The sequence below is a fragment of the Octopus sinensis genome, linkage group LG6, assembly GCF_006345805.1.
Source record: "Octopus sinensis linkage group LG6, ASM634580v1, whole genome shotgun sequence".
Classification (NCBI taxonomy): Eukaryota; Metazoa; Mollusca; class Cephalopoda; order Octopoda; family Octopodidae; genus Octopus; species Octopus sinensis.
In genome coordinates this window covers 100,626,558-100,638,854 of record NC_043002.1, presented here as the reverse complement: position 1 = coordinate 100,638,854, position 12,297 = coordinate 100,626,558, and the positions used below count along the sequence as shown (strand labels likewise).

The window sequence follows — 12,297 nt, the reverse complement described above, 5'->3', positions numbered from 1 at the left end:
GAGTTTAATACCTTCGCAGTAAATTCTACGGATCTTTTCGGTTTGAACGGCAGTTTTTAACATAATTTCTAGGTAACTAAAAAATTTTAAACTTCGTATACTGGTAGAATGTGTTTATAAAACATCTTTTCTCTTGGCTTTATTGAGAAAATTCTATAGTTTGTAAGATATTTGTTGTTTTTTTTCTTCAATTTCTGCAATTTCAACCAATCAGTGGCGTCTATTGAGTTAAAAACATTCTGTGCCGTATGAATATGTCATTTACATTTGTGAAGAAAAAAAGATACCCTTCCCCCACCCCTAACCTTAACTAACCCTAACTAACCCTAACCCTAAAACAGATTGAAATGCAATAGATCGATTTTAGGGTCATAATTATGGGTGACAATTTCATATGACACCTCTAGAAAAAACTGCCGTTCAAACCGAAAAGATCCAATTCTACCTGTTATATTTTTGGGATCGATAAATAAAACATCACTCATCATAAAGTCAATTATTCTCTATCTCTCCTTCCCTCTTTCTCCCTCTCCATCTCTTTCCCCTTCCATCTCTCTCTCTCTCTCTCTCTCTCTCTCTTTCTGGGAAAAATCAGCTATGGTCAGATTTGGCCAAGAATAAGCAACGCCAGGTCTAAAAATGCCGAACATACGCGTAAGTCACGTCGGTTCTGAAATGATTCCATCAGGATTTGAGAGATCGACATAAGGACAAAGCAATTAGGTATGAAGTAGATATCCCAATCGACTAAAAGTTTTTCATGTTGTGGATGCAAAGTTATTTTTTGTCAGTATTGGTTTCATTTGGATTATAAAGCGATCGTGTAATGCCTCTGCTTTTATTGCTTATTTGCCAAAGTAATTTCTTATAAGAAAAACAAAATCCCCCCCCGCCAAAAAAACCCCAAAAAATAACCCAACTACAAATAATTGTTAATTGTACTCATCTCCCATTTCCTCTATGAGAAATTGCAGTTATTTCATTTGCTAGAAATAACTGCTCAATCACCCTCAAATCGTAAGGATGCTTGCAAATACACTATGACTAAAAAAATTAGAAAGAAAATTAAAGCGTTATAAATAATGATACATATCTATCATGGGTAGAATTCCTTTGACAATAGGTCTGCTCGATAAGGGGCCTCTGTACGTAAGTGACAACAGCTCACCAAGAATCAGTCAAGCGAGAGCATTAAATTGAAGGTGGGTGCATCAGCACAAGTACAAAAACAAATTGTCACTATGTATATACGATTGTTGTTGCTTAGCTCCACCTAGAGAAACCTACTGTTAAAGGGATCGAAAACGTGACGCTCTCAACATTTTCTATTCATAGTGTATCACAGAATCTGAGGAATCCGGAATATTGACCTGTGACAACACGGTTGTCTAGGAGCAGTTTATGGAAAGTAGTCCGCAAACCGAAAAACAACGGATTACATTCAATGTATTATGTTAGGAAGGAAATAAAGTTATATCGACGATTCGGACAATTTTTCCTTTGTCAAGATTGGCAGAGAAGAAAAGGAGAAGAAATAGTTCGAGAAAAAAATGTACGGATTATCGAAATAGTATGGGAAATAGCGAAACGGAAGTGGGTGAGGGTATGTGGCCTGTAACAGAGGAGTGTGTATTGGGCGGTGAGTATATATTAGGTATGTGCTGAAGGAATTAGTTGTGCGAGTGAGTTGTGGGGAGGCTGAAAGGGGAGAGAATATATGAGTATGTACGCGAGAGCAGGTGTAATATAGATGTAATAAGCATGTATGCTTGTGCAGGTATGTGTGAGAGATAAAACATTGTTTTAGTTTAATGTAAGTAAGGTGTCGTGTATGTGTGTTTGCGGTGTGTGGTTGTAATAGGAACGATACTAATATATGTGGACGTTCATTTGTGTGAAGGGAAGGGCGGGGCGGGGTGGGGTGGGGAAAGCTAATCGATTACTAATGGCTTCAGGAATGGCTATCTTTAAGTAGATTAAATGTCGTTCGCGAATGAATCTCATAACAGATGTGCCGTGGTATTCTAGTATACATCAAACAATATATTGTTGGATATGTGGATGCGTTCTCGCGCGCGTTTGTGTGAAGCTACGTAAAAATTTATAAATTCACCTGTTGCTTTAATTACTATGTGTGTATGTGTGTCAGGGATTGCCTATGTTAGAGAGTGCAGGTGTGTAAACATAAATTCCGTAATCACCCATTTCGTCGGGGAGCTTAACATAATTATCATTATAGGCATATAATGTATGCATTGTATGAAATCACATTTTTATTTGCAAGTTTGTAAATTTTTTCTATTTTCCACATATATATATGTGTGCATGCGAATACATGTATGTGTAGGTTATAACGCCTGGATATGTATATATTCGCATATGTATACACGTTCGCATGGGCCTATTAGTGAATTTTCTATACGTGTATGCATGTGACGCATGAACATATATATCCATTGCATGATGTAAGTAGCTGTTTGTAGATTTTTTGCTGTTGAACTATGAACAAAAACCTTCTAGCCGTGACAATCCCGTATATATCTTCAGAAAAATGATCGCAATCTATGTTATTCAATATGTCTTTCTTTTACGAAAGTGGTTGAGCTTAATGTAAGAGAGATCAGGTTACTGTTTCTAGCAGGTCAAGCAACCTCATTACCTGTATATAATTCATACGTATAAAACTATTGTATTCGCTTGTATTTTTTATTGCAAACCTTCATGTACTTATGTGTTTGCATGAATTTAATTGTTAAAAATTGCTTTAATCTAAGCTGCAGGCTTACGTATATATTTCAAGTTGTAGCAGCTGCAAAAATATGCATAATTTACTGTAGTGTTGAAGGACCGTTAAAATTTAATATGCAGGTAAAGGTGTCTCTGTAGGCTAAAATTAATTCAATGTTGTATGGAGATATTCAAATTGTTGTATCAGGCTTGCATACAGCTGGAGCGCAATAAATATGATCTAAACTTGTCTTAAGGAATACCTGAATAATATGAATAACTGAAACCAAGCATGAGAAATAAGGGAGATAGCAATATAATAAGTTATAGATTACTGTAAGGAATTAAATCAAGAAAAAAAAAAGAAAAACAGAAAAAAGAAATAGCAACTTACCATTAGCATCTAGAGGGATTAAATCTTTTCCACTGATAACTGGAATAGAAATAAAAAGAAATATGATAATTGTTTTACTCGTATTTGTGTATTTATAAATATACGCAGTGTGGCCGAATGGTTAAAAACTTTCCTTTGCAATCACGAGAATCTGGGTTCGATCCAACAGCGTAGCATTTTGGCCAAGTATCACTTACCATATCCTCGGGTCATGCCAGATTTTGCGAGTGAAACCGATTGGGCAGAAACTGTCGGAGGAATTGTATTTGGAATTTGGAAAGCCCAGCTTTGTAACGCTGTTATGTCGATTCCGCCTGAAAGTTACATTAAGGGTACTCGTGACAGTGGAATACGCAACCGCTTACACGCTAATTTAATGAACCTGATTTCTTAGTTAATTGAACAACTCAAAATTCTTGGTTGGAAATTGTGATCGAGGTCCAGTTTACTCATATATTTACTAGTGGTTCCGGTGGAAATCCTACGGTGTAAATCGGCATATTTGAAAATATGCTAATATATTAAACACAGAAAACGGATTTTAAAACTTCTTTTGAAATCCTGCTATTTAATCAAATCTGTACTTCTAAATTTAAACATGATTGAAATGAACTTAGAAGTTATTACTTATTTACCTTCCGCAGCTATTAGTTAACTAAGGTTATTTCACTATAATTCAACTATCTATCAATGTACCTTTTAATATATAGAAATTTGTGGTTCATTACGGCATCATTTCATTATATTAAACATTTCGATTGCGCGTGCGATTTGAACAAAAATGCAGAATGATGTAGACCTTCTCCCTTATATATATATATAAATGATCTTTCTCTATTCGTGTTATTTCCTCCATTAGCCTAACACAAAATAGGCAGACAACTATATATATATATATATATATATATATATATATATATATATATATATATTATATATATATATATACTAGCACTATGACCCGGCGGCGTTGTCGGGTCTAGTGCTAGTGCTTGTTGTTCGTTGCCGGGTCGCAGTAAAACTTTCTCACTAAATCAAGAGCTAAGTTTCTTATCACATTTCAGCCTAGGGTCACTTTTGCTGTTTATGAGCTAGTTGGAGCTTTTTATGAGAGTAATTAATATTCTTTGGACTTCGGTTTTTCACACCTGGAATGGAATAATCATGGAAAATTAGCGGGACTGTGTACATGCCATTAGTCAGACAAAAAAGGAGGCAGAAGAAAGCGAGAAACTCGAATTTGGCCGCAAAATAACTTATGGGCATAAGGGGTCGGTTTATCGATTTTTTTTTAATGGCTTTCTGGGGTGACTGGGGAAATGAAAAGATCTTCATGACCACCCTCAGAAAGTTTTGAAAGTCCATAGAAAATGCAAGCCTTTTACTTGAAAAACTGCGGATTTGTATAAAGGATACAGATACACATATACACAGACATTTTCACGTTTATATATATATATATAAATGATTGTTGGTACGCACACGTATGATGAGCTGAACTGCCATATCCCATTTCTATCCACGTACATCTTATTTCTAGTCAATTTATTTGACCGTCCTAACGTATTCCACGGTTGATCAAACGCAACTGATAGCATCATTAATACTGATACTCTGCAGATCATGAGTCTAGCTACAAATTACTGCTCCGCCACCTCAATTGCAATCTCTGTACACAGACATCAACGTTCCCCACGCGATTCCCCAACTCCTTCACACTTTAAGCTCGACCTTTCGTGCACCCACTCCATATTTCCTTTCAAAGGCATACTTCCGTTCAATAGTCGAGAATTTATTTTAGCAAGTAACACCTTACTCTAAAGTTAGAATATTCGTTTTTATTATAAAGTTTGGGTATCTGACAGTTTCCTGCCGATGAGAGCGGAAATGTAAGGTTGATGAAACTAAGGAGATTAATGTATATTTGTACTTCTTACACGGGTTTGAATAAAAGGAAATCATGAAAAAGAAAGGGTTTACTTAAAAGAAAATAAAGATAAAACTGTGCAGAGTGAGTGTTCAGTACGAGATTTGTGAGGAGAAATAACGGTGAACTACAAGACACCTGAAGAAGGGTGAAGCGTACACAACCGAAACGTAGTGAGAGCAACAATCAAGATGAGGACACTATTCCGACTAATACGTGATTGTGTTGCAGATTATGACGAGGAGATTGTGTTACTTGGCTTTAATAAGTAGTATAAAAATCATTGTGTTCAAAAGATTTGACATCATTATAGAGTAGGTGGAAGACAGGCTTGTGTGTGTGTGTTACATATTATTTTCAACGGTGGAACTCGAAGTAGCTAAAGCTATAAATAGCGTGTAGAATATTAGGTATAAAACTTCTTGGATGGAAAAAAATCGAAGGCTGTCCGTGAACTTGAACCGACATCTGCTGTAAGCAAGAGAGACGTTCTAATCATCCTAACAAAACAATCATTCCAATTTCCTCCACCCATGGGCAAAGTTTACAGAAAATATGGATTCAAGTCCCACGGGTAGCCCATGAGAGTTTTTTTCCATCCAAGGGGATTTTTAACCCAATATTCTGCACATTATTATTTATAGAATTAGCTAAGGTGGCGGGCTGGCAGAAGCGTTAGCACGCCGGGCGAAATGCGTAGCCGTATTTCGTCTGCCGTTACGTTCTAAGTTCAAATTCCGCCGAGGTCGACTTTGCCTTTCATCCTTTCGGGGTCGATAAATTAAGTACCAGTTACGCACTGGGGTCGATGTAATCGACTTAATACATATGTCTGTCCTTGTTTGTCCACTTTATGTTTAGCCCCTTGTGGGTAATAAAGAAATAGGTATTTCGTCTGCCGCTACATTCTGAGTTAAAATTCTGCCGAGGTCGACTTTGCCCTTCATCCTTTCGGGGTCGATTAAATAAGTACCAGTTACGCCATGGGGTCGATATAATCGTCTTAATCCGTTTGCCTATCCTTGTTTGTCCTCTCTGTGTTTAGCCCCTTGTGGGTAATAAAGAAACAGATATTTCGTCTGCCGCTACATTCTGAGTTCAAAGTCCGCCGAGGTCGACTTTGCCTTTCATCCTTTCGGGGTCGATTAAATAAGTACCAGTTACGCCATGGGGGTTGATATAATCGTCTTAATCCGTTTGTCTATCCTTGTTTGTCCTCTCTGTGTTTAGCCCCTTGTGGGTAGTAAAGAAATAGGTATTTCGTCCATATTCTGAGTCAATTTATTTTTTCAATGAATCATCTGAAATGGATCTTTTAGATTGAAATGTAATGAAATAGAAACAATGCAGCTGTTTTATTAAAATTACAGTGTATGGCTTACAAAGGTCATACCCTGAATTCATTTTTGAGTTCATATTCTGCCAAAGTCGACTTTTTTCTTTCACCCTTTCGGGGTCAATAAAACCAGTACCAGTTGAGCACTGTGGTCGATGTGACCGACTTATTTTTCCTTCCGAAATTGCTGGCCTTGTATCAAAATTTGAAACCTTTATTTATAGGTTCAAACTTTACTTCAAACTATACTTCAAACTTTACCGTCAAAATAATTTACTTAATATCTCTCCAAGTTTCATTTCTCTCGCTGTCTCTCACATACATACATACACACACACACATATATATATATTAGATCGAGTGATTTATGGAGAACATTTTTTTAAGCATTGTGATTGTGTCCATGAAGTTTAACAGAAGTCTAAAAGCTATACACTGTAATTTTAATAAAACAGTTTTATTGTTTCTATTTTATTGCATTTCTATCTAAAAGATCCATTTCAGATGATATATTGAAAAAAAAAAAAAAGACAGGGGAATACATATCAATCGCTGTCGAAACACTTGAAAATATTGGAATTAAATTGTGTTCGGAAATTATCGCCAAACTGTCGGTTTTGCGATAATTTCTATCAAATTGAATCCGAAAGTTTTCAAATCTGCCATAGAAATGATGATGGCAAACGTTTTTTTTAACTGTTCCAATGTATCATTTGAGAAGGCCCGTTTACATCAGTATTTCTTAGACCGCATACTATCGCCCTTGGGGAACTGGGGGCTGTAGTGGTGGGAAATTTTATGTGCATATTGGGCTCAAAGCGGTCGGTAGATGGTGATAGATGCATGTTATTTTTCCCTATTTAAATATCAATTCAAAAAAGGGATTAAATCACATCAATTCAGTAGTAACCCTAAAATGTGAACAAGTAAATAAACAATACGGCATATGTGGAAGCACTCCGTCGGTTACGACGATGAGGGTTCCGGTTGATCCGAATCAACGGAACAGCCTGCTCGTGAAATTAACGTGTAAGTGGCTGAACACTCCACAGACACGTGTACCCTTAACGTAGTTCTCGGGGATATTCAGCGTGACACAGAGAGTGACAAGGCCGGCCCTTTGAAATACAGGTACAACAGAAACAGGAAGTAAGAGTGAGAGAAAGTTGTGGTGAAAGAGTACAGCAGGGATCACCACCATCCCCTGCCGGAGCCTCGTGGAGCTTTAGGTGTTTTCGCTCAATAAACACTCACAACGCCCGGTCTGGGAATCGAAACCGCGATCCTATGACCGCGAGTCCGCTGCCTAACCACTGGGCCATTGCGCCTCCACACGGCATATGTATTACCCATGCTTAAAGTGTTAGCTTAAATAGCGAGGTGCTGTACTAAATTGTCAGTTACGTCAATCTAAAAGCCCAAACTAAATTACGCTGGCCGGATTGGTATTATACATATGTACGTTAAAAAAAGGGGAATGAGTAGGCGTTAAATTGTAGTAGGGAAGGGGATGTAAAAAGTGTTACTAAAAGGGAAGGGTAATAAATGAAATTTGTTTTAGATACTCTGTTTTACATCGAAATATAATCAAAATGAAACAAAACCCCTTTCATTAAAATTGCATTGTACGATTTCCAAACTTCTATTCAACTTCGTATACACTCTGTTTTATATTTAACTTGGGGAGATTTCAACCATACATATTTTTGACCTTTTCTTGTGAATACAACTGACTGATTTCATCATTGAAGGGAAGGATTCGTAAACGGAATATAGTCGTTATACTGGAAATTAGTGGAAATTTTTCAGTAATTCATCTCTGTAGAACTAGTTGATGAGACCCTAAAACAATAGTATAGGGATAATTTTCGAATACAATATAAAATCGAACATTTTGAGATTTACTTTGGCAGCCAACAGTAGACAATTTCTTTTCGCTGTCTGTTCCTATGTATGAAGAGTAGTTGATAGGCAGCTATAATATCCATTGGATTTAATGTTATAAAATAGAGGATTTCAAACACAATGCTAGGAGCCAAGACCTCAATACGTGTCGCAACATAAAAGAAAATGGGAACCCAACAAAACGAAATTTTAAACTGTTAAAAATTCAGTAACATGCTGTCTTTGTGATGAGTTCTATTGCATAATTCTATATCTTTTGTTCTCCGGTACAATCTTTTACTGTGTTGGAGTGTAGGTGCATACAATTCAAGAGAACAGTGAAGAAACAATCTTCTATGTAAAAATTACCAGCAAGTTTTTTATTCAAGAAAATTAAGTCACGACATGTACAACAGCCATATTGATTATAAAAATATCGGATTTTTAATTTCTTGTCGCTGATTTATCTATATTTTTGCCGTTATTTTTTTTTCCATATCGCTAATATTCTTAGCTAATATTGTGTTTTCATTGTTTCAGAGTTTGGAATTGCTGTTATCTTCGTTGTTGATATCTTTGCCTGGATTGTTTACTCGTTCAGTGTCTGGTGTTAATGCCATATTTAGAATGAAGTGTATATGTGTGTGTATCATGGTACTTGTTTAGAGTTAGTCTAAATCTCTACGGTGCATGTAGTTTGAAACTTCATTGTTCTGTGTTCAAGTCTGCTGTGGTAAATTTCGTCAGCATTCTAACCCACGAGAAATCATCCTTTTCTCTCTCTGGAGTAAGACAGCATTCCTAATAATTTTCACGGCCGCCGAGATATGTGACTGGAAAGGAGGAAGTTATTCTCAAACTGGAGACCGAGTTAGAATGAAATAAAGCGGACTGTACTTAGACTGTATGACCAAGTGATAGCATTAAACCGCGTGAATGATTAAGTTCACTCCCCAAGAAAGGACATCTGGATAACAAGAAGAACCATATAAAAGCCTTCTGCTGATATCAAATTTATTAATTTTTTCATAAAATATACTAATCCTTGCACAGTAGTTAACAAGAACAATTGCACGTCAGTTGCCTGTAGAGTCAACTGGGTAGACAACACATTTTACTGCATTTAAGGCAGTAAATAGACGATTTGATCTCAATCATTAATTACTGATTCGATTCGATTCCTAGCTGCCCTATCATTTTGATTATGTTTACAAAAAGAACACATTTCATAAGATCATACAATACAGGTTGTTTTTTTCCTGTTTTGTTTCAGACCAGGTCTGATAGCGAATAATTGTAATCAATGCTATTCCATCAGCAGCCAAACTATATTGTGTTGTTCTGTATTTAAGAAAGCTAGTGTGATCTGAGGGAAATTTAGCTAATATTTCTAGAGAGGCTACAACAGAACAAGATGGACATAATTATGTCATTGGTTTCTTTATATTTTCGAGGAAGTTCTATCTTGGTTGCAATTCTTACAAAACACATTTAGTTTCCGTGAGAAATATCAAGTTTATATGTAAGCTTATCTGTTTTACTGGAACATGTTTTATGTGACATTTTGGCAAAACAATGATATTTATATAGTGTATATGGAAAAGAAATCATCGAAATGTTAGAAGAGATAACAAAAATACTTTTTTTACCTTCCACTAATAACGTCTGGACTTCATATTTGTAAAAAACCCGGATGTTTAATATACCGTAAGGACTAGTTTCTGTTTGGTCCTATAGGAAAAGAAAGCAAAAAGGATGGTGTGAAAAAGAGCAATAGCAAAGAACCCCATCCTAAAAAAAAAAAAAAACGGAGCCTACGTACATAAAAAAAATATACCACCAACTACTTCTATATCCATGTAAATCAAGAGTATTTCAAAATGTTAAAAATCAAATAATTCCTTCTATCATTAGCACAAGGCCAACAATTTCGAGGAAGAAGTTAAATCGATTACATTGACCCCAGCGCTAGACTGGTGCTTATCTGCAATGCATATATAAATACAAGTCAACTGATATTCATGATTACCAACTAAAGATCAATCGCAACACATCTCATCCCCAGTATATTTACCCATTTATATGCACCATAATATGTCTTACTTTAGGCACATTGCTTGAATTAGAGTGCGAAATTGTTGAGTATTCCAAAGAGGTGTTTACCCGTAATGTAATTCTCAGAAAGAATCGGTTTGACACTATATGGACGGACCCATCTGGATTATAGGCATTGTCAACCCGACGGGTTTCTTAATAGTTTCTATAGACCCAAATTCACTCATAAGAACTTAAGTGGATCCGACGCTTATTCTTAAAGACATTTGTCCAATATACTGCACTGTGTGAATGAACACAAGACCTTATGGCTGCAAAGTGAGACCACTCGACCATGCTGGCGTGTGTGTCTAATTAAAAGCAGACACCCACACGTTAAACGCATCCATATGACTAAATGCTCGCATACACATACACACATGTATGTGTATGTAGTTGTTTACACATTGTTTCATTTCAAAGAATACTTCTAAATATTGCTCATCATTTATATAATCTGATTTACGACATGTCTCTTCCAGTTGTCTTACATATTCACAAGGGATTTCTGTAATCCTTTTAAGCTAGAATTTAATCTAGTAACTTCCTCACACCCTTCTGAATAAAGCTGATTTTTCTATTTTTTTTCTTCCACGCAGAAAGGAAGAGAAACTTTTCTAAGCCTACGCAAAGATTTTAGCTGAAAAGATGTCAAACCACATTTGATTTTACATAAAAATATATGATACAAAGGAAAAGCTTCTATTTTTCTCTCTTTTTGTCCAAATGTTATTCTTCAGTTACATTTGTTTCCTTTTTGATAGTAAATTTTACCCGACGAAGTTCCATAGAATCTTTGAAGGAGAGATAGCAAAAAAAAACAAACAAAAAAAAAACGTTACCATTATCTTGATATGTAATGTATCCAAGAAGCAACGAAAGTTATTACACTGGGTTTCTAACTTTGTACTATGTAACATTTTTATTATAAGATATGAGGTATAAATTTCGGGCCTGGGTTGTATGGAAGCTAGTGGAGGGGTCAAATTCTTTGAAGGTTTGAATTATTTTCGTTCTGTGATGTTCTGCGTATCAATCCGTCTTTGGACGGTTCCATTATCGTTCTAGCCATTTTAATTATAAGTTGATAAAGCCTCTCGTTCAGCCGTTCTCCTCCTCTGAAGAAAGGGAATTAAGTGTGCTCCGCACGATACCTCTCACAGTGGGACGAGAGAGAGAGAGAGAGAGATTAAGCTGCATCTGGTGGTGAGACGCCAGTTCAGGAGTTCTGGAACGATTGGGAGCGTAGAGTCACTCCTTAATTACCATAACTCCTGGGTTCGTTCTAATACAGAACGGTAGTACCCTTCAGGACCCCTTCTATGGATTTAATATATTTTTTAAGGGTAGATTGAGCTCCACAGCTGCGGTCTATCTAGAAGGAAGGCTCCAAAATTAAAACCCTCTTCCAGCATGCCTTAAGCCATTACGGAAGAGTATGACCGATAAAGCCAACACGAGGTATGTCCAATAACATAGATTCATATTATGAAGGCAACTATCGCATGTTAGTGCACGTTCTGCCGCAGGCGGGGGTTGCTGATGGTGATAGGATCACATGGTTCCGGGTTCAGCGTGGTACCTTAGACGAGTGTTGACCAAAGCCTTCTGAGTGGATTAGGCAAACAGAAAGTGAAAGAATCCTATCGTGTGCGTGTATGTGTGCGCGTGTCACTACCACTTGACAGCCAGTGTTGGTTTGTTTACGTCCCCGTAACATAGTGGTTCGACAATAGAGAGAGAGAGATAGAATAAGTACCGAGCTTTAAAAAAAAAGCAAGTACTGAAGTTTCATTCGACTAAAATGTCAAGGCGGGTGCTCCAGCATGGACACAGTCTGATGACTGAAACAAGTAAAAGAAAGATAAATAAAATTTAATCACACAAATCTCGATTAAGTAATGGAAGTCTTGTATAGTTTACCTGTTCATCTAA

At 36.6% G+C, this 12,297-nt stretch overlaps 1 protein-coding gene across 2 annotated transcripts in view; it reads right to left on the bottom strand.

The window, feature by feature from the left end:
• Positions 1–12,297, bottom strand: part of LOC115213303 (BAI1-associated protein 3-like) — a 1,469,361-nt gene that overhangs the window by 46,111 nt on the left and 1,410,953 nt on the right. For both annotated transcript variants that reach the window (XM_036504187.1, XM_036504188.1), the window contains 3 exons: positions 12,286–12,297; positions 9,918–9,999; positions 3,122–3,160 (listed from right to left, as the gene is read on the bottom strand). The exon at positions 12,286–12,297 is cut by the window's right edge and continues 72 nt beyond it. In XM_036504187.1, coding sequence (XP_036360080.1) covers positions 3,122–3,160; positions 9,918–9,999; positions 12,286–12,297 — 133 coding nt within the window. The remainder of the gene's footprint in view (positions 1–3,121; positions 3,161–9,917; positions 10,000–12,285) is intronic.